The 19,385-nt window shown below is 38.5% G+C and overlaps 1 protein-coding gene across 10 annotated transcripts in view; it reads right to left on the bottom strand.

The window, feature by feature from the left end:
• Nucleotides 1-19,385, bottom strand: part of ITPR2 (inositol 1,4,5-trisphosphate receptor type 2) — a 269,668-nt gene that overhangs the window by 148,131 nt on the left and 102,152 nt on the right. For all 10 annotated transcript variants that reach the window (XM_080580204.1, XM_080580210.1, XM_080580206.1 and 7 more), the window contains 8 exons: nt 13,944-14,137; nt 11,249-11,381; nt 10,270-10,327; nt 8,571-8,736; nt 6,472-6,645; nt 2,263-2,352; nt 2,004-2,129; nt 499-621 (listed from right to left, as the gene is read on the bottom strand). In XM_080580204.1, the coding sequence (XP_080436330.1) occupies nt 499-621; nt 2,004-2,129; nt 2,263-2,352; nt 6,472-6,645; nt 8,571-8,736; nt 10,270-10,327; nt 11,249-11,381; nt 13,944-14,137 (1,064 nt within the window). The remainder of the gene's footprint in view (nt 1-498; nt 622-2,003; nt 2,130-2,262; nt 2,353-6,471; nt 6,646-8,570; nt 8,737-10,269; nt 10,328-11,248; nt 11,382-13,943; nt 14,138-19,385) is intronic.

Below are 19,385 nucleotides of genomic sequence, written 5' to 3'. Positions count from 1 at the left end.
TTTCTAATAAAAACATGTTATGCTCAGTAGATCTGCCACTGGGGGAGATGTTATTCTGTATGTCCAGATCTGTAAACACACACATACACAGAGACATATAGAACTCATTTTTAATCATCATCACCAAAAACATGGGTCAGATTCTGTGATCACACAAGCTTCATGCAAGCATAATCACAGCATCTTATCCCCTGACTTACAGGCCAGATGTAAGTTAACTCATCCTAATAAATTATCACAGTCAAGCTACACACAATGTGATGATGTGACACATGTTAATAGATACTTCCAATAAACCCCAGAGGTAATACTGTTTTCCACTTTTAAAAGAGCAACACTGAAAACAATGAAATCAAGGGCAATGATAACAGAGAAAAGACAGGAGAGAGAAGACAGAGAAGGCATAATTTAATTAAATTATTTATTTAGCACTGTCATTTTTCAGTAAGCCTAAATTTACTTCCATTTATTGTATTCTATTTAAAATGAAATACTTACCCCTGGAGTTAAGAATAAATTGAGATTTTTGTGGAGGAGAACTTGATTCTGAGGATTTCCTCGGCAGAAATTCTGAAGAAAAGTGTGGGCTAGATTCATAACTTCATTCATCTTTTCATCGCTCTGCAGAAGGAGAATGCATTAGCTGGATGTACCTTAACATACCTGTTATATCTGCACAATGTGAATTCAGCCAGGAACAAAACAAATCTCCTGACTCTTTACAGGCCAGGAATTCTCCTTCTGGTAAAAGCCACTGATACAGTTTCCTTTAGAGTCCATTAGTGACTATACCTTTCTCTGAATCTACTTGACTATAGGAAGTCACAGGTAATGGCACAAACACTAAAAGTTTCCAATTCATTCCGTTCAGTTTTCTTAGCCTTGGGTCTCATGGCTTAGCCTACAGTTACTGTTCTTCTATGAATTTCTGGAGGACACTACTGGTTGGTTGTTTTTTTTTTTGTGGTTCTACTATTAAAAAAAAGTAGTAACTGCAAGGTATTAAAGGTACTGATCTCAAAGCAAGATCTCCTAGTGCACGTTTATCACTTCCTCATTAAAAAAAAAAAAAGCAGTAAGTGGCTTGATTTTCAGAAGTGTTGTCTAGTCTGCACTGCTTTCAAGCTTCTGAAAAGCTTTGGTTTTTATATAGCTACATACAAAATACATGTATATGTGCGTGTGTGTGTACCTACACTCATGTTCACACATACACCCCACGCAAATATATATGTCTGGTTTCATCCTGATTTTATATTCCTCTCATATAATATTCTAACCATGATGTGGTAAACCATCTTTATCAACAAGCACTATTATTTTACTGAAGAAAGCTGAACCTAGTGTCTCTATCATAACATTAGTATATAACACTCAGGAAAACACAGCCCAGAGGAGCTTTTATCTCCTTCCAATGCTTCACATAAGATCTAGAAAGATGTGCTCCTCAAAAGGCTATCTAGATCATTCACTTGTATGCTCACTACCACTAAATCAGTACAAAATCACAACATCTTATGAAAAGCCTACAGATGGAAGTAGGCTGGAGGCTTGCCACTACAGAAACACTGAAATGATTTCAGACTTGGTCCTTGAAAGCTTATGTGTTCATCTTATGTACCTAGAATAGCATTCATATTAGTATCTAACAGTGGAATTTAGATACCCTGCCAGGAGCTCCACTAAATCGTAATTTCTAACTGTACAGTGTCTGCAGATCAAAGGTTTGCCCATTTCAGGAATGGGATGACAGCACTGCCATCCAGGAACCTTAGGTAGTCAACATTAACTCTTAGTAAAACATATTCTTTGTAGACACCCATATTTAAACTCGATCCCAAACCCATTACTATTAAGGGAGAGTAAACAGCATCACCATTTTACATTTCTACCACAGTTCATTAAATTTGGCGAGGAGAATTTTTCAAGCTGATTTTTGGGCCTTTTGAGACATTTCTCTTTACCAAGTTCATGTCCTTCACCAATAAAATTATCAGACTAACCTTTTCATAGGGTATCTGCAGAAGGTCCAAGACTACCAAGTGGGCACCCATATTTTTCAGCAAGCGCTGCTGCTGATTTCGACACTTTTTATTCTGAACACAAAGTTTGCTGAGTCGAATCAAAATCTATAAATAAACAAATAAGTATGCAAAAAAAAGAAAGATAACATATTAGATAAAAACACAAAATATTTTAAAACAATTACTGAATCTACTTATCACAAGTATTTCAAGCAAGTTTCTTGGCAGATATACCAACCTCTTTAACAATGTTGTAGTTATTGCTTTTATTGCTGTCTATCTGGGGTTTTTTGGTTCCATCATCTATTGGACTCAAAATATTTGACTCCTGTAACAAAGAACATATAACAAAAGCTGATCTATTGCAATTTCCTCAACATGAACTAATTATACAGAGCAACAAGTGAAGAAACAACATCACAACACTTCATAAGGCACAGACATAACACAGATGATAAAGAAAAAGACTCTTCAATAACTATCTACCAGTTACTGTTCAGTGATTTAAAAGATTCACATTCAAGAATCCTTCTCTTGTTTCATATTTCCAACATGATTTGAAACAATTATTCTATGTCTTCATGCTTCTGATTCTCCTAAAAAAATAACACATCCTTAAAACATTGACCAGACATAAAATGGAATCAACAAGGAATTCAGGCATTATGAGAATGGGAACCATAACAGTATTTCAATAGCCACCACTTTCTCTGCCCAAAAACACGCGTTTTCAAATTTCATTGTGTTCTCAAACTTCCTAATTTTTTAGGAAATGGAATAATGATAAAAAAAGACATGCGCACACCAATCTGAATGTTTTTGTCACCTGAAACCCCTTTCTGGACTTTCTTAGTTGATTGTGAAGATTAGGAGTTCTATAAATCCCATCTGGTCTAAATTTCCAGCTAGGCAAGAACAGCTGAACCACTTGGCCATGGAAACTGTTTATAACAGTGTCAGCACTGCTGTTCAGCATGGTCATGTTGATCTATGCAACAACAGTGGATTTTTATTTGTTTAGGTTGTTAGTATGCATGCTGCCTTCTCTCTAGCTGTTTGAATCAATACTTCCGAAGATATTTCAGACTCTCTGCTATAATTAACCACTCTTTTCTGTTCTGGGACTGTGGGTTAACCAAGATTAATCTACCTGTTACTTTTATAAGCCTTCTTCCTCAATCAAAGTAGTTTTATAATCCATGTGAACTATACGTCTTATCAGGAAATGCTGATAAGCATTAAACTGCTGAATCCATCCCTTTTTCCTAACAAAATAAAAACCTGTTTATTGAACCAGTAATAGTATTCCAGGGGCTTAGTTATCAAGAGATAATCACACCGCTGGGATACCAGAGACACTCAGTTGCGTATCTTGCCTTGTTACGCCCCGTGATAGACATTCTCTGTCACACTTTTCCACAGGGGACAGGAAGTCATAGAGCTTAAGTCACTGAGAAAGGTTCTCTTCTGAGAATCTCTCTCCTCCACCTTTAGGATATGGGATTTTCTGAAAAAGAAATACTTTCTTTATTCATGAAGTTCACAGGCAACCGGGATACCATTCTGCACCAGTTTTAAGGTTGTTTTGTTTTAACAGCCCCCAAACAGAGGCCCAGGTTCTAGCATTTAGTCTGAGTAGTTCCCCACTGCTGACATAGTCTCATTCAATTCAGCATGATGGCTATGCGAGGCACTAATCTGCATCATGGCAGCACGGTTTTGCCCTCCATGGGCTATATTTATTTAACAGGGGAGTGAGGAGCATTCGCAGGCTTCAGTTCAAAATCTCAACCAATGTATGTTGCTTCAGGAGATGTTTGTTTAAAACACTTCCACAAGCAAGGCAATCTACCAAAGACCAGCACAAGAGAAGAGTAAGGAACACTAAACACTTGAGGGTGCTGAAAATTTATACCATTTGAAACCTCTCTAAATTTTCTTATCAGATTTTGAAGATGAGAAGTTCTGTTAAGTTTCACTGGACTGTATTCCAGTTTCACCTTTGAGTCCTTTTACTGAGAGTGTATATTTCTCCTCCTCAGATCTATGTTTCTGGTGCTACACCACCAACACATCCTCCAGTGACTGGACAGTAAAGACCACCCTTTGTGTAGTCCAGGGTATGCATAGACTCTTAACACCCTTACTAGAGACACCCATGCAAACGGGCTTTATCTACTTTTCCTTTACAAAGCAAGGCTCAGTTATGTGGGATCAATTTCAGCATTTCTTCCTAATGCTATGCAGTGTCTAATTCATGTCTGACCTAAGTCCTAACACTCTTTCCTGTAATTCTGGTCTCTACTTCCTACCAAAATGATCTTGCATGGCTGTAAAATCTTGTGTTGTGGATACTTTATTTAGAAGAACAGGGCCACTGTCCTAAAACTTCTGGAGTCATGTGACTGTATTTAAAAAACAAAACAAAAACACAAGTCTCTAGCCCTTGACCCGAAAAATGACCCAAAAAGATTCAAAAGTCCAAAGGGGAAAAAAAAAAATATATATATATGATTTTTTTTTTTAAATCCTTATGCCAATCTTGCAACATGAGGACAGAAATGTGGGCTTAACATACAACTGTCCTAGAATGTAATTTAAGCCCTCGTGCAAACTTCAACATTGTTTGAGATAAAATAAGGACCTAGATGTTCATCCAGATCAGTACCAAATACTCAGGACCCATTCCAAAAAAGCATGGAATCTCACAGGGATATTTATCTGCTTGCAGCTAGTCACCTGCTTCATACGTTGTAGATTATGACCAGCACCTCACCTCCTAAAAATCAGACTAAAAATAACAAAGAGTAAAAATTCACTATAGTATTGCCAGGTAAAAACATTTCCTGCCAATTTAAGAATAATTTAACAGGGAAAAAATAATGGACAAGATTCTGAGCTACTGTAAACTGGTGCAGCCCTCATGGAATTACCACCAGATGATCTAACCAGTTGTGCAGACTACCTATTACTGTTCTGATACAATGCACTCACAGATCTGTCAGAGATAATATTGTGTATCTACTGAAACACTGCTAATCCATACAGATCCACTAATGTCTCATGAGGAAAAAAAATCAAAACATTCCACTTAGAGATGCTTCTGGCTCAAGCACATTGTTTTGACACCCCGTCACGGAGTTTCTTTGACATCAGGGCTATCTGTAGGAGTAAAAGGATCTTACTACATTTCAAAAATACATTATTGCTAAAAAAAAATTGTAATATCCAATTCTGTATCCTGTCTTCCCATTTCCTTTTCCATTCATTAAATACATAAAGGACCATCTTCTTTCCCACTAGAGCTAAGCTTGAGGAAAGAAATCGCACATGCTTATGCTCATGGAATCTGTATTCCTCTCCCATTCCACCACCACTAGATTTAGTTAATTTATATCAGATAAAGACTAGGACCTACACTGTCCCAAGAAACTTGTATTCTCCTTTGAGGGGTTGGATTTTCCCCTTATAAAGCCACAAAAAATCTACTTTCCCATCTGAAAGGCATAGAGTGTCTTCTAGACATCTGTAAACATCCTCTGTCTTCTCAATAGCTCCTACTCTCCCACAATGGCTTCACAATGCTGTATCATCTCCACTTGGCTTCCTACTTTCTCGCCAGTGCAGGAGAATCTTGCCACAGAAGAAAATAAGGAAAGTGCTCTGTCAGAATTCGCACTTCATCTCTCCCCACTTCCTCTGATGAAAATGAAAGATTGGTAATAAACACTGGTGGGAAAGCCTTCATTATTGACCATTTTGTCACAAACCTCAACCACAGCAACTCTTGCAAAACTCTGCATTTTCTCATAAACTCACACAGGAATTAGGCAATTACATGAGGACCTCAACTTTCATTGAAAAAAAAAAAAAAAGACTAACATCTGATCTTCACGATTCCAAACTCAAGTTCAAAAGTCTCTAAAAATCACATTATTCCCAAAGAGTCTGGGAAACTGAAGGTTAAAAAAAAAAAGTTGCTCACTTCAAAAACCTCAATACTCTTAGGTCAATCTTATGTTTGGTGGAGAACAGGCTTACTCATGATGTTTGAAAAACGTGGGCTTGATTGTGCTTGTCTTTCCCAGCTGCAGAAACAAATATTGCCTATTCTTTCTTCTAGCAACTCAACACAACAGCCAACACGTGATCCCTAGATGACTTCCATGGTTACAGTGTGATGCCATATACTATGTCTTGCTTGCGAGACATTAAGGAAGACAGCTCTGTAACATAAGAATGCAGTTACTGAAAAGAGCAGGAGAGAACTTTCACCACACTGGTGAAAGAAGTTTTATCTTCTATTCTGTCTAATCCTAAAGCTCAGCCAGAATACTAATTGTTCTTGCTTTTGCTATTTTGATTAACCAGATCACCAGTTTGCAGTTGTTCACCAAACTACACATTCATATCAAAACAATTCTAGCAGCAAAGGCTTTAAACTCACCTCTATTGGCTCTTCTCCCCCTTTGGTCTGATTATCGCCCACATCTCCACTCTCGTAAGTACTGTTTTTTTCAACCCACAGTTCTGATTTTTCTACAGTCAGACGTAGCTGATCAAGATCAGCCTTGATTTGCTTGTAGTTATCAACATCTTGATTAGACACCAGCAACTGAACCTGGAAATACAGTAAATTGTAAAGCTATTATAGCACTAGCACCAGCACTTACACCTGGGAAATTTGCTTGCCAGTTTCCATTTTAAGTCCCTCTTTTCAGATGTTTTTTGCAACCTTCCCTATGAAACTGAAACACAGCACAAACAGTCTTTTTAGCCTCCATTCACTAAAAACCTTTAACAGAGCTGTGGCTGCCCAAAGCAGGATAGCTATAACACTCACAGCATTCTCCCTCCTTCTTTAATAAGCTGCAAAACATTTTCAGCACAAGTACATATATACAAGACCCTGAGCTCTCATCAGAGTTAGCTCTGATGCTATGATTATGATCCTCATGGTATTAAAACAACACAATTAGAAATAGCTTATCCCACCAGCATGGTACTTCACAAGAAAAGGAAAAAAAAAAAAAGATGATATGACAAGGAATCAGGACATCCAGAGAAAAGTGAGAATGGCCAGCAACTTCAGTGATCACCTACATCACCATAATCAAATACTGATAAATATCGTACCTTTAACACTGTTAGAGCAGATCAGAAAAATTTGTTTGAATAGCTTACAAACTGATGTTCAGGTTCAGATAGTTTCCTGCCATCTGAGTGGATGCCTCTCTACCTCACTTTCATTTTTTGTACTGCTGAAATTATCTGTTCTTTCTTTTCATTATTTCTAGTTCTTGATTTAGCACGATTTACACATTTCCTTTCTTTCTAATGGTCTTTGCTCTCCCAAGATTATTAATTAAGATAATGTACCAACAAAATAACAACAATCTGTACAACAAATCAATAGGCACTATTAAGAAATCACACTTATTTAAAAGTATATAGTCACATGGCAGATAGAAACACTGACAGGGAAATTAGAAAAAAATCACTACTTGCAGGCAAATATTCACTATTTTGTAACATTAAGTTTTCATCATCTTCTCTTAGTCTAGTACAACTCATTATTTTGCTGAATTTATGAATGCTGCCCATCCACAAATATTCATATTTCATGTTCTCTGTAGTCTTTTCTGTGTATTTACCAATCAGCCTTCTCCTTCCTATATGAAAACATGTAAAGCTTCTCAAACTTACCTCATAATAAAAGCTATTTATGCACCTAACCAGCAAGGCCTAACTTTAACATCCAGGTGGGAGGTCATTATGCTACATTGCAAAAAAAAAAAATAAATTAAACAAAAGCTTTCCAGGTCTGTATCATTCATCTGTTTTTAAAAAAGAGAAACCTCCACATCTTACATAACAATAAGACAACATGCTAGCAAACTCCTGAAATAAGCATCAGATGGTCTTAACGACATATGTTATAGGGTTACATAACAGAAATGTGTCTGTCATCTAGCCCCATGACATCAGATTTCCCAGTACTAATCCCCTGACATATGGAGTACGCACACGCAATGGTATCAAGCAGAAAGAGTAAAAGCTGAAAACAGGCTTGGCTGTATTACTCGCTTTCTGTTATTTGGGCATGTCTGTATCACGCACAATGCAAGGACGCCTGAATTAGAACTAGAATTGAAAACGTCGCATGTATAACAACAAAAAGTTTCACACACAGCTTAGGTAGTCCTGAAGACAGGAAAGTCTTGTTGCTGACACGGGTAAACGGTTTGCAGAACACAAGCTACTACCTCAGTCTCTGAGGTATCACTACAATAAGTCTCACTGTGGGATATGTGCGTCCCAGACATTACCATGGACATACATTTTCAATAGTGGGTGCGCAACTAGAATATACACCAGCACATATATTCAACTCTAACAACAACAAGAAAATCTCTGCTTATTTGGGACTTTTAAGAAAAGTCCTTTTAGCATTATCAAGCTACAAACAGCAATTCAGGTAAGAAAAGCAGCCTTTGGAAATACTTTCCTCACAGTTCCCTGAAATAATACTATGCCCATCCGTACCTGTTTAAATGCTTGCAGAACTTCTGCTCTCTGGCTGAAGTGCTTAAAGAGCAGATGCAGAGCACCTGAGAGCAAAGGAGGATAGTCGTGCATGATAAGGTGAATGAGGACCCGTAAAAAAGTTCTGCCCCCTTCATCATCAAGCTGAACCGCGTTCTTTTCTTTTCTACAACAGAAATAGGGGAAAAAAGACCATATAAAGTAAAAGCTTTTGACATAAATATGCCTGCACACACAATCTTCATTTGACAGAGCTCTTAAAATCAACTCTAATATGCTGTGGGATGTAAATTATAAACACCCCTTTAACGTTTTTTATATGGACTTCAATCGTATGGTTGGATGTTGTTTTGGCAATCTTGTAGTACAATGGACAAAATGGAATTAAAGTAAATATGTATAAAATGCGTCAAATATTGTGATTAAAATCCATATTGCAAAAACATTCATTTATGTTGCAGATAAATTGTGCCAAGGTCGTTCACAGTCCAAACTAACTGAAGGCAACAGCATTTTATCAGAGATTAATTTGGCCCTATCCTTTTCACTCCTTCCCTTTTCAGCTGTTATTAAAATTTCATTCAAGAAAAAATAAACTAAAATATTGTAGGAATTGCCAAAAGCATCATATTTCTGGAATCGCTTTTACAATCTGGAGCAACAGAAAACAGATTTACACATAACATATCAAAGCAGAAATAATGTTTCCAAAAAAACATTCAGTCTCTCTGTTCATTTTAACGATGCAGATGCCAGGGGCTATGTCTTGTTTTACATTATGGGAGTTCAGGAAGAGGACTGGAGGCATTGCTCTCGCTGGTAAAGATTGAGAACGCATAAGGGACAGAGAGGAAAGATCAGAAATCCCATCTTGCGGATCTTTCTCCCTAGTTCCAGGAAAAACTTTAAAGTCTAAGACTTTGTCTAAATGGGAATCATTTTTACTGGTATGATTATAAAATTGTACCAGCAAAGTTAAACCAATATAGTGATAATGGTAGTAACTCTCCAGTGTGGATATTTTCTGTGCTTTTTTTTTTGTTGTTGCTGTTGTTCACAGCATAGCGGAAACCACTTCCAGGACTCTGCAAGCGTAACTGGTGATCTACAGGCCTCTGGTGATCCAGAAGATCATGGCAAGTGGGTCCACAGTTGATCTGTGGAGTCATGAAATAGATTACTGTTGGCATTACATTCTTAGTAATGTCAAGGACAGGGTGCAATGACAACAGGTCATGTGATCAATAAGAAATAGTGAGGGTCAACAGTAACCTCCAGATCCAAGAAATATGGGATGACAGTCATAAGGTACACCAGAAAATGGTCTTTCTTTAAAAGCACCCATATGAGACATTGTAGAGAGAAATAAATAATGTGTTTTAGCCCAATACACCTGTACGCCATTCCCCAGCTGCCTTTGGGAACAAGGCAAAACTTTCTACCGTCTTACAACTATAGATGATCAAGAGGGTGATCATCGCAGTCTGTCAACCAGTCATATGCACTGGGCTGTTTGCTTGTTTGAAATCCAGGTCTCTTCTGGCACATTTCTGTCTACAAGTAGGTTATGTAATAAGTAGCCGCCAAACGAAGAGAAACGGGTATGAAAACACATATAGAATAAAGAGACGTTGTCCATGATAATTATCAAGGTGAACAAAGAGATGAATATAGAGAAGTAAAACTTCAGAGAATATACCTGCCAGCAAACATGGTTTCAGCCTGAGCTGCAATCTCATCTATGTCAGGAACAATTGCTGGAAAACAATCAAAATAACATTTTGTTTTATTTTTTAACACACTGATCATTGTATAATCTACACAGTGAAAAGGAACTCTGTCTTTGAAGCGGATATTATAAAGTGAAGGTCTTACTGCATTCCTCAACTAAGCAAAACTGTATATTCAAGGGAAAAACAGAAGGGATAGAACAGGAGGGAAGAAATAGGACAGAAGGCAGGGTTAAATTGTGTTTTACTACTACTGAGGAAGAGCCAAATTCTAGTGATGCACTAGAGCTACATGGTGCTGTATCACAAATGACACAGAATATGAAACTTTTACATTTTTGTTAGACCAGACAAAACCCATAAAGCAGCAAAATGAGATACATGAACTTCAGAATATTTATCATAAGCCATATCATTTACCACACCATTATTCTGCTTTAGAACAACTTTAATATACCTTACTATTTAAGACTTCGATATTCTTTAACAACCCCATTGCTGCACAGCACCTCCAATTAAATTCTCCCCTACCTGTAGCTCATCACACATACAGCTGTCAGTCTTTCAAGCACCTCTGCATGCACAAAAACACTCTCTGAAAAGCCAAGCCATTCCAATGCCACATTCACCTCAGTTAAAGCAGTCCTCATCCACTCACAACCATTTTGTTCAAAATGTTTGTCTTTTTCCAGTGTTTTGGGGAGAGTACAAATGAGAGAATAAATTGCCACAATGGGAGAAAGGAATCACATTTTAGTTTGAGGATGACAGACCAACAAGCATCTTTTTTGTGGAATTCCTTAAGATTTTGATTTTCTCACAAGCTTTTCGAATTCAAGTGACATGCATCTTCTGGTGTAGCTGAGTTTACTGCTTGCTAAAGTATCTGTAACAATGTAATAGTCTACATATAATTATTTTACTTTGTAACACAATAGCAACATTTACCTGAGGGAATTCCTGGTGTGTCAGGTGGAGACGTTGTAGAGCTATCGACATTTTCATTGTTTTCCCCAAACTCTCTCTTATAGATAGACAGCATGTAGGATATTCTATAGTCCAGTCTAACACTGAGAATAAACTACAAGAAGAAATTTAAAAATAAGACTTTTCTTCTCCCAAGTAATAACATGGGTTAGGTTTTTTTGTTTGTTTTTGTGGTGGAATGTACAGGGATATATGATTATTTTAAATAAATATGTCCACTATGAAATACAAATCCACTCCATTTGTTTCAGCTTGCTGTGATTTCTTTTTTCCTTCCCACCATCCTGGGATGTATTGAACACTTCCCTGTCGTCTGCTGAATACTAAGCAGCAGACTTATTTGTCCTGAGGCTCCAGCACACTGCCTTGTCCATGCTGCCTACGAGCCAGAACAGTACATCCAAGCCCACGTTGAAACAGATTATTTCATATTTCAGCCAGGCTTCTAATAAGCAATAGTGATAAGAAGTGGTGTGGGGTTGAGAGTAAAGATGGCATGCTCAAGGATCACCCACTCAGATGCCTGACAGATACTTTCTTTTAATTGTTGGTGTCTTCAGCTGTGAAATCTGAAACTCATACAGGAAAAATCCTAAATCAAACCTGTAAGTGCTGCTTTTACATCAGAAAAGGGAGGAAAATAACCTGGCTATAGACATTAGTACCAACTGAAGGACTGAGAGGTACACATCCTACACTTTATCAACTGACTGCCCATCTACTGAGCTTCAGTACTTCCCATGTACATGCTCCTTGCCCACAGTAAATGTAAGCATACAATGAAGAGGTTTACAATTATTTAACATGTTTCACATGCAGTGGGGATTAAATCATGTACATTAAGTTACCAAGACTCAGGCGGCAAGTGATGACTAAGCAAGTGGTGGCAACCTGTTTCTTTGATCTCTAACTAAAATCATACAACCTCCCAGACCCAGAGTACTGTCATAAGATTTCACTAGGGTAACTAGACTATGCCATCTAAAAGCAAATAAAATGTCAGTTTAATAAACAACATATTTTCTTTAAAATCTTCTAACAAAAGAGGAAAAAGGCAGGTTTATTTTGATTCCACGATCAAGTTACCCTGCCATTGTAGAAGCAAGATTTTAAAAAATACACATTTCTCCACTCCACATGTAGTTAACTAAGTCTATCAGGCCATCTGTTTAATTCTGGCTGATAGCAGAATAGAAACTGTTAAGTAAAATACACCTTTACTTAAAGGAATAAGAGGATATATTGAGAATCCAATTACTATAAACTGAAATATTTCTTAAAATAGAATAGTTTTATTCACCATTTTACTAGCTATGCATGACAATACAATAAATCTAAAATATTCTTACTTGCCTTTTAGGGTAATAGTGCAATAATGAAAGGTAACATGATTTAAGTTAATCCTTCTTCATTGCATTTTAAATGAAACAATTACTCTGCATTACTTGTGAACTAAGATCATATATAAGCATATATACCTGGGTTCACCCGCCATGACAACTTGCTAATCTGCAGTAATTTGACTACGTAACTAAATCCTAACTAACAAACCACTGATAAAGCAACAACACAGGATTACTCTCCAGTCCTGGGTGCTCTTGCACCAAATATGCTGTCAAAGATGAAAGGCTGAAACAAAATGTGATTCTCTTTCCACTGAGCAGACAGAGAATGCACAGGAAGAGGTTGGTGTCCTGGAATCATTCATCTGTGTATCAACCAGTAAAGCATAACAGCATGGAGAGAAATACATACAGTCACCAAATCAAATGAAAATGAGAAACAATACACATGAATGGTATTCTTTAGGTGATATCACTTCAGAACACTTTTTTCTCCTCCATAAGCCTTAAACTAAAGCAGCTCTGAAAGTAACATATGCAGTATTGAGGATAATCTAACAACTGATAGCCTTTCAGATGACAAGTAATTAAGGTAATCTAAATAATTTATAAGCATTCGGAACAAATGGAATCCTTCAAAAGTGACAAGGGTACCGACAGATGAGCAGAACTTACAGAAAACACTGAAGAATTCCATCAGTGCATAAGTATTGCAGGAACTAGGATTTGATATGCAGAACATGTGTGTGCCACTTTATTTACTAATAGCACAAAGTGAAAATTCTATCTAAGGAGGCACACTAGTGTCATTCAGCTTGTCAGTTCAACTAGGAGAATAGTCTGTGGGCTGCTAACAGTGGAAATCTGAAAAGGACTTCAAAATTGTGTGGTCTTGCCTGACTTCAGTGGGTCTATGTCCAATTCTGCCCTTCATCAAACTACTGCAAAGGTAGAGTCAATACTAAAGTCAAATAAGCTACCACAATGTAAAATGAGTGGTAATGAGACTGGAACAGGAACATTATCTTTAGAAAACATTAGAGAGGTAGCTTAATGTACAAGTTCTGCCTCTTCACATTTATAATGATAGTTTCTACAGCACCTAGATCCTTCAGAAGTTAAATGTAACACAGTGAGGACCACAACTGTACCGTAGTTCACACAGAGAAGTTTTCTTCCTCATATCAAAGCATTATTTACTCAATTAACAGATCAGTAAACAGCAAGAATGCAGGTAACAGAACCTGCCACTACGTGAATAAATAAATAAATGTGAAAGAATTGCCATTTAACACTCCATCAATCGTTATTACCTGCAAAATCTCAATGATTTTCAGTTTGGTGTCCATTACAATCACGTCTTCACTCTCTGAGGTGCTGGCTTGCTTGCTTGGGTGAATGCTTGGCTGTACATCAGGGGCACTGAGGGGAAATATAGATCCTCTGCTCAGTACCATTTGGGTCATCATCTCTCCTACACCATGGATGGTCCTCATAACATTGTTTCCTATGTATTAAATACATACATATATATTTACCATCAGTGAAGCTTTCTTGCAAGGATATATACGACATACAACCGTGTTGTCAAATGCCTTAACAGCCTTAATTGGCCTATTGAAAAACAAGTCCTCAATTCCTCATCAAAAATCAGGAGAATGGATTCACTCAAATTACCCAATGGTTTTGTGAAAATTTTCTTCACTGATTTCCCAGGGAATCATTGCTTACAAGGTCAACAAAAGGAAAAGATACCAAAAGCTTTCTACAGCTCTGTTAGTATGTTCAAGAAATCATAAAAAGTAAAGCAAAAGGAATCTCAGTAGTTCACGTAATTCAATCCTTCATCTAAAGGCACATTATTTATATCTAAGACAACTTCTGAAAGACGATTGTTTAACCCGTTTTCAAGAATATTTAATTGATAAATATCTCACCTTTTACAGCATTCCTAAATGAGCTATTCCACTTCTTGACTATGTTTATTGTTAGAAAACTTTTTTTTTTTTTACAGAGAACATTTATTGATATTTCATTTATATCTTCCACTGCTATAATTTATGACCTTGCTTTGCAGACACATAGGAGGAGTTAATTTGCCATGCCTAATCCGACTGATGTCTTCCCCTTAATGACTGACCATAGTAAAATGCTTGATGGTAAAGATTCTTTTGGCACTACAAAAGCTCAAGTTTCATATATGTCACTCTAACAGAGAGTAGAGATTTGAGGCTGTGAAAGACTGATTAATCTCTGTACATGGTCCAGATGACAGTCCACAATCCAAAGACAACTAAAACAACTAGCAGGAGAAAGACTGATGCATCTTCCCAGAGTTGCTGGCCTTCTACTGTATGTGAAGGAGTAACGAATAGGGCAGAAGCATCTCAACAAAGTCTGGAGCCGCTGCTGGGTGTATGTATACATGTATCTCTACATAACAAGCTGAATAGGAAACATGCCTATGCATGCTTAGGCTTGCTGAAGCTCATGATACATATGATTAATCCCATTATACACACTGACCACCTGGACAGTTTGCAAATCCATATACATTTACATGTGTGCTTTATGTCTCTGTACTTACATGTGTGAGGTTGGATTCTGAGGTTTTGGATGTCAGTTTGTTTGTTTTAATAATTGAATAACAGAAATGAGAAATAATTATTTGTCTCACAGAACAGTCATTCCCTCAACTTCACAGAATCATCTAGGTTGGAAGAGACCTCCAAGATCACCTAGTCCAACCTCTGACCTAACACTAACAAGTCCTCCACTAAACCATATCACTAAGCTCAACATCTAAACGTCTTTTAAAGACCTCCAGGGATGGTGATTCAACCGCTTCCATGGACAGCCCGTTCCAATGCCTAACAACCCTTTCGGTAAAGAAGTTCTTCCTAATATCCAACCTAAACCTCCCCTGGTGCAACTTTAGCCCATTCCCCCTCGTCCTGTCACCAGGCATGTGGGAGAATAGACCAATCCCCACATTGCTACAGCCTCCTTTAAGGTATCTATAGAGAGTGATAAGGTCGCCCCTGAGCCTCCTCTTCTCCAGGCTGAACAATCCCAGCTCCTTCAGCCGCTCCTCGTAAGCCTTGCTCTCCAGACCCCTCACCAGCTTCATTGCCCTTCTCTGGACTTGCTTGAGCACCTCGATGTCCCAACTTACATGAACTCATTTAGGAAAAGAGAGAGTTGAGATTCTTTCCCCATTCACTCCCACTTATGTAACCATACCCTTCAAAAAAGTCCCAAGAGACGGTTAGGTACTGAAGGTTGTCCTGAAAGTTAAACTATTATCTGTAATGACAGTACCCTTTGTAAGCTATACGAAGAAAAAAAATGAACTTACACTCATTTGGAAAAAACCTTTAGTTCAGTCTAGTTGCAATGGTACCTATCGATGATGCCAGTTCAACAAACTCAACCAAGAGATACCATTTGTTCCTATAGGTTATACTGGTCTTTCCCTATAGTAAATTTCAATAGGAAAAGCATCCCAAGGAATCAATGACTATCTTCTTGCAAAGGCAGGGAGAAGCATGAATGAGAATATCATGCTACCTACCTACATGAATTAGTTTTCTTTCTGGCAAAGCACAGATCTGAACGAATGGAGAAAAGGAAGTGAATGATAGTATCTCTTTGCAGAAACAGTGCCAAGACCTAGACTACACCAAAAGCAAACAGAGAATGGAGGAGATGTAGCTTTGTTGAGGTAAACCTGAATTGTTCTTGTATGTCTTTTGTACGTTTTAATCACCATGCAACCGCCAAGTTTTACTCACATTGCAGAAATGCTCTTCCTAGATAGTCTGCTGTAAAAAGCCAAAGCTATATTTTATTTTGTTAGCAATATCCTCCTCTTATGCTCTTCTTTCTTCAATCCGCAGAGCTCAAGTACTGCATGCAGGGAAAGAGGATGCCTTTAACCCTGACTTTAAAAGGAAACACAGAGAATTTGTTTTTTCAAAGTAAATGAGGCAGATTAGTGTCATGTTTGAGGTCCCATTCAGCACCCAGTCTGGTGTGCAATTAGTGTGAATTGGTCTTTTGAAAAAAATACCTGAAGTCCCTACAAAAGGAAAAGATGTATTTCTGGCTTTGCATGATATTAGGAAACAAAAGTTACAAGTCAAATTAAGGGCTAAATCTTCACATTAGGCAAGCACAGAAAGTTCTTGTAACTGCTTACAACAGCATAAAGCAAATATAAGTAAATCAAAAGATCCTTCCTGCTGCAAAATGAACATTGTGCGTTTACCTTTTAAATCAAACAAAACAGCTGTGGAATAACATCCTGTGAATCTCTCTTTCTTCTTCCACACCATTTCTCCCAGTGTTCTAAACATGAATTTGCATCGAGCGTTATTCATTACATCCATGTAAAGTTAGACTACTAAGCGGAGAACCTTTAATCCTTATACTGGCTCTGGTTAAACTGACTTTTTCTACCTTCTTCACCTCCAAACTGTGATACAAATGATCTCATTCAAATCATCTTGTCCTTGATGCTGACTGATAAGCCCATTTGAACACAAAAAGATCTATGGATTGTGCAGCTCCTTCAGAGCCTGTAATAACCTTGCTTTAAATCTCAGATGGGAAGACACCATCCTCTCACTCACAACAGAGATTTCAAAATCCCTTTCACCACAGCTGTGCAGAACTGCATATAAATAGAGGCAATGCTATCTGGAAAGCTCAGGAATTCTTTATAAAACAGCTTGAGTCAATGGGGTTTAGCAGCTGATAATTAAACCACTAAATTTGAAGACAAGTCCAGAAGATACTCTTCTAGAAAACTAGACAAAACTGCAGTTTGTCCCAAATGATCTACAAGAATTTTGCTTTATCTTAAGAATCTCATGCCCACTTTTCAAGACTGAAGTCAACTCAGTATAAAGTTAGCAAAAAATCATAGAATCATAGAATACCCCAAGTTGGAAGCGACCCATAAGGATCATTGAGTCCAACTCCTGGCACTGCACAGGTCTGCCCAGAAGTTTAGACCATGTGACTAAGTGCACAGTCCAAACGCTTCTTAAATTCAGACAGGCTTGGTGCAGTGACTACTTCCCTGGGGAGCCTGTTCCAGTGTGCAACCACCCTCTCTGTGAAGAACCTCTTCCTGATGTCTAGCCTAAACTTCCCCTACCTCAGCTTGACACCATTCCCACGGGTCCTGTCACTGATGATAACGGAGAATAGGTCACATGCCTCTCCACTCCCCCTCGTGAGGAAGTTGTAGACCGCGATGAGGTCTCCCCTCAGCCTCCTCTTTTCCAGGCTGAACAGGCCAAGTGACCTTAGCCATTCCTCATACGTCTTCCCCTCTAGGCCCTTCACCATCTTCGTCGCCCTCCTCTGGACACTCTCCAACAGTTTAATGTCCTTTTTGTACTGTGGTGCCCAGAACTGCACACAGTCCTCGAGGTGAGGCCGCACCAGCGCAGAGTAGAGCGGGACAATCCCTTCCCTCGACTGACTAGCAATGCCGTGCTTGATGCATCCCAGGATACAGATGGCCCTCCTGGCTGCCAGGGCACACTGCTGGCTCATATTCAACTTGCAGTCAACCACAACCCCCAGATCCCTCTCTGTGGGGCTGCTCTCCAGCGTCTCGTCGCCCAGTCTGTACATATAGCCAGGGTTGCCCCGTCCCAGGTGCAGGACCCGACACTTGCTTTTGTTAAACTTCATGCAGTTGGTGATCGCCCAGCTCTCCAATCTGTCCAGATCTCTCTGCAAGGCCTTTCCACCCTCAACAGAGCCAACAACTCCTCCAAGTTTAGTGTCATCAGCAAATTTGCTCAAAACACCTTCTAGTCCTACATCCAAATCATTTATAAAAGGTAATGTCTTTTTGGACAAGGATTCATACAAACCTCACTGATGGAAGAAATTTACAGGCAACACAGATGATAGGCATTGACACTGATTCTTCCACAAGTCCTGCTCAAGCCCAGTCCCAAGACCCAGTCATCACATTTACTCATTCTCACTATGGTCCATGTCTCCCTCTCTCTATAGAGTAGGGAATAATCATTGCTCTCTCCTCAATATCCTAAGTAGAGCTCATGCTCTTGAAGAAAGCAAGCTGGGATTTGCCTGGAACATACATCCTGCATATTTGACAGCCATCACTGGGGTGCTGAACAGGCACCAGAGGAGATAGGAAACCTTGTGATGGGATTCAACTCCCTCTGTGACCAAGAAATTAGTCAGTCTCCCTGCATTTCAGGACCACTTCCATAAATGAGCAGAATACTCTCTCTCTCCATCTTTAAAATGGACACCAAGAGGTCCAATACAATGAAGACTGGGATGTACTCAGCTAACAGGACTAGGAAGCCTATTAAATCATTCAGGAAATAAGAAGAAATGAGATGACTGCTGCCTTTTCCCTGTATCAGCAGAACATCAATGGTAAAAGATGGTACAAACCAGCGAGTGGTAGCTGTGAAGGAGCTTTATAAGAGAATCCGTAACATGGATAAAACCTCTGTCCACCACACCCCATGACTATTGACCTCTAGTGACTGATCTAAACAGCTAAAGGCAGAAAAGCAAAGGAGGGTTAAGGTGGTACTTACTAATACTGCCATTTCAAATTGTATTTCATTAATGCATAGGAAAGGATTTTAGTGAGAGAAAAGTCTACTTAATCCAGTTTAGTATTTACAGCTGAAGTGGGTGGTAGTGACTCCATATTGCTTTATTTCTGTCAATATCAGTGATACAAGGCA

The sequence above is a fragment of the Anser brachyrhynchus genome (genome assembly GCF_964034855.1).
Source record: "Anser brachyrhynchus genome assembly, chromosome: 1".
NCBI lineage: Eukaryota > Metazoa > Chordata > Aves > Anseriformes > Anatidae > Anser > Anser brachyrhynchus.
The sequence above is the reverse complement of the archived record's forward strand: the minus strand, read 5'-3'. Positions and strand labels throughout refer to the sequence as shown.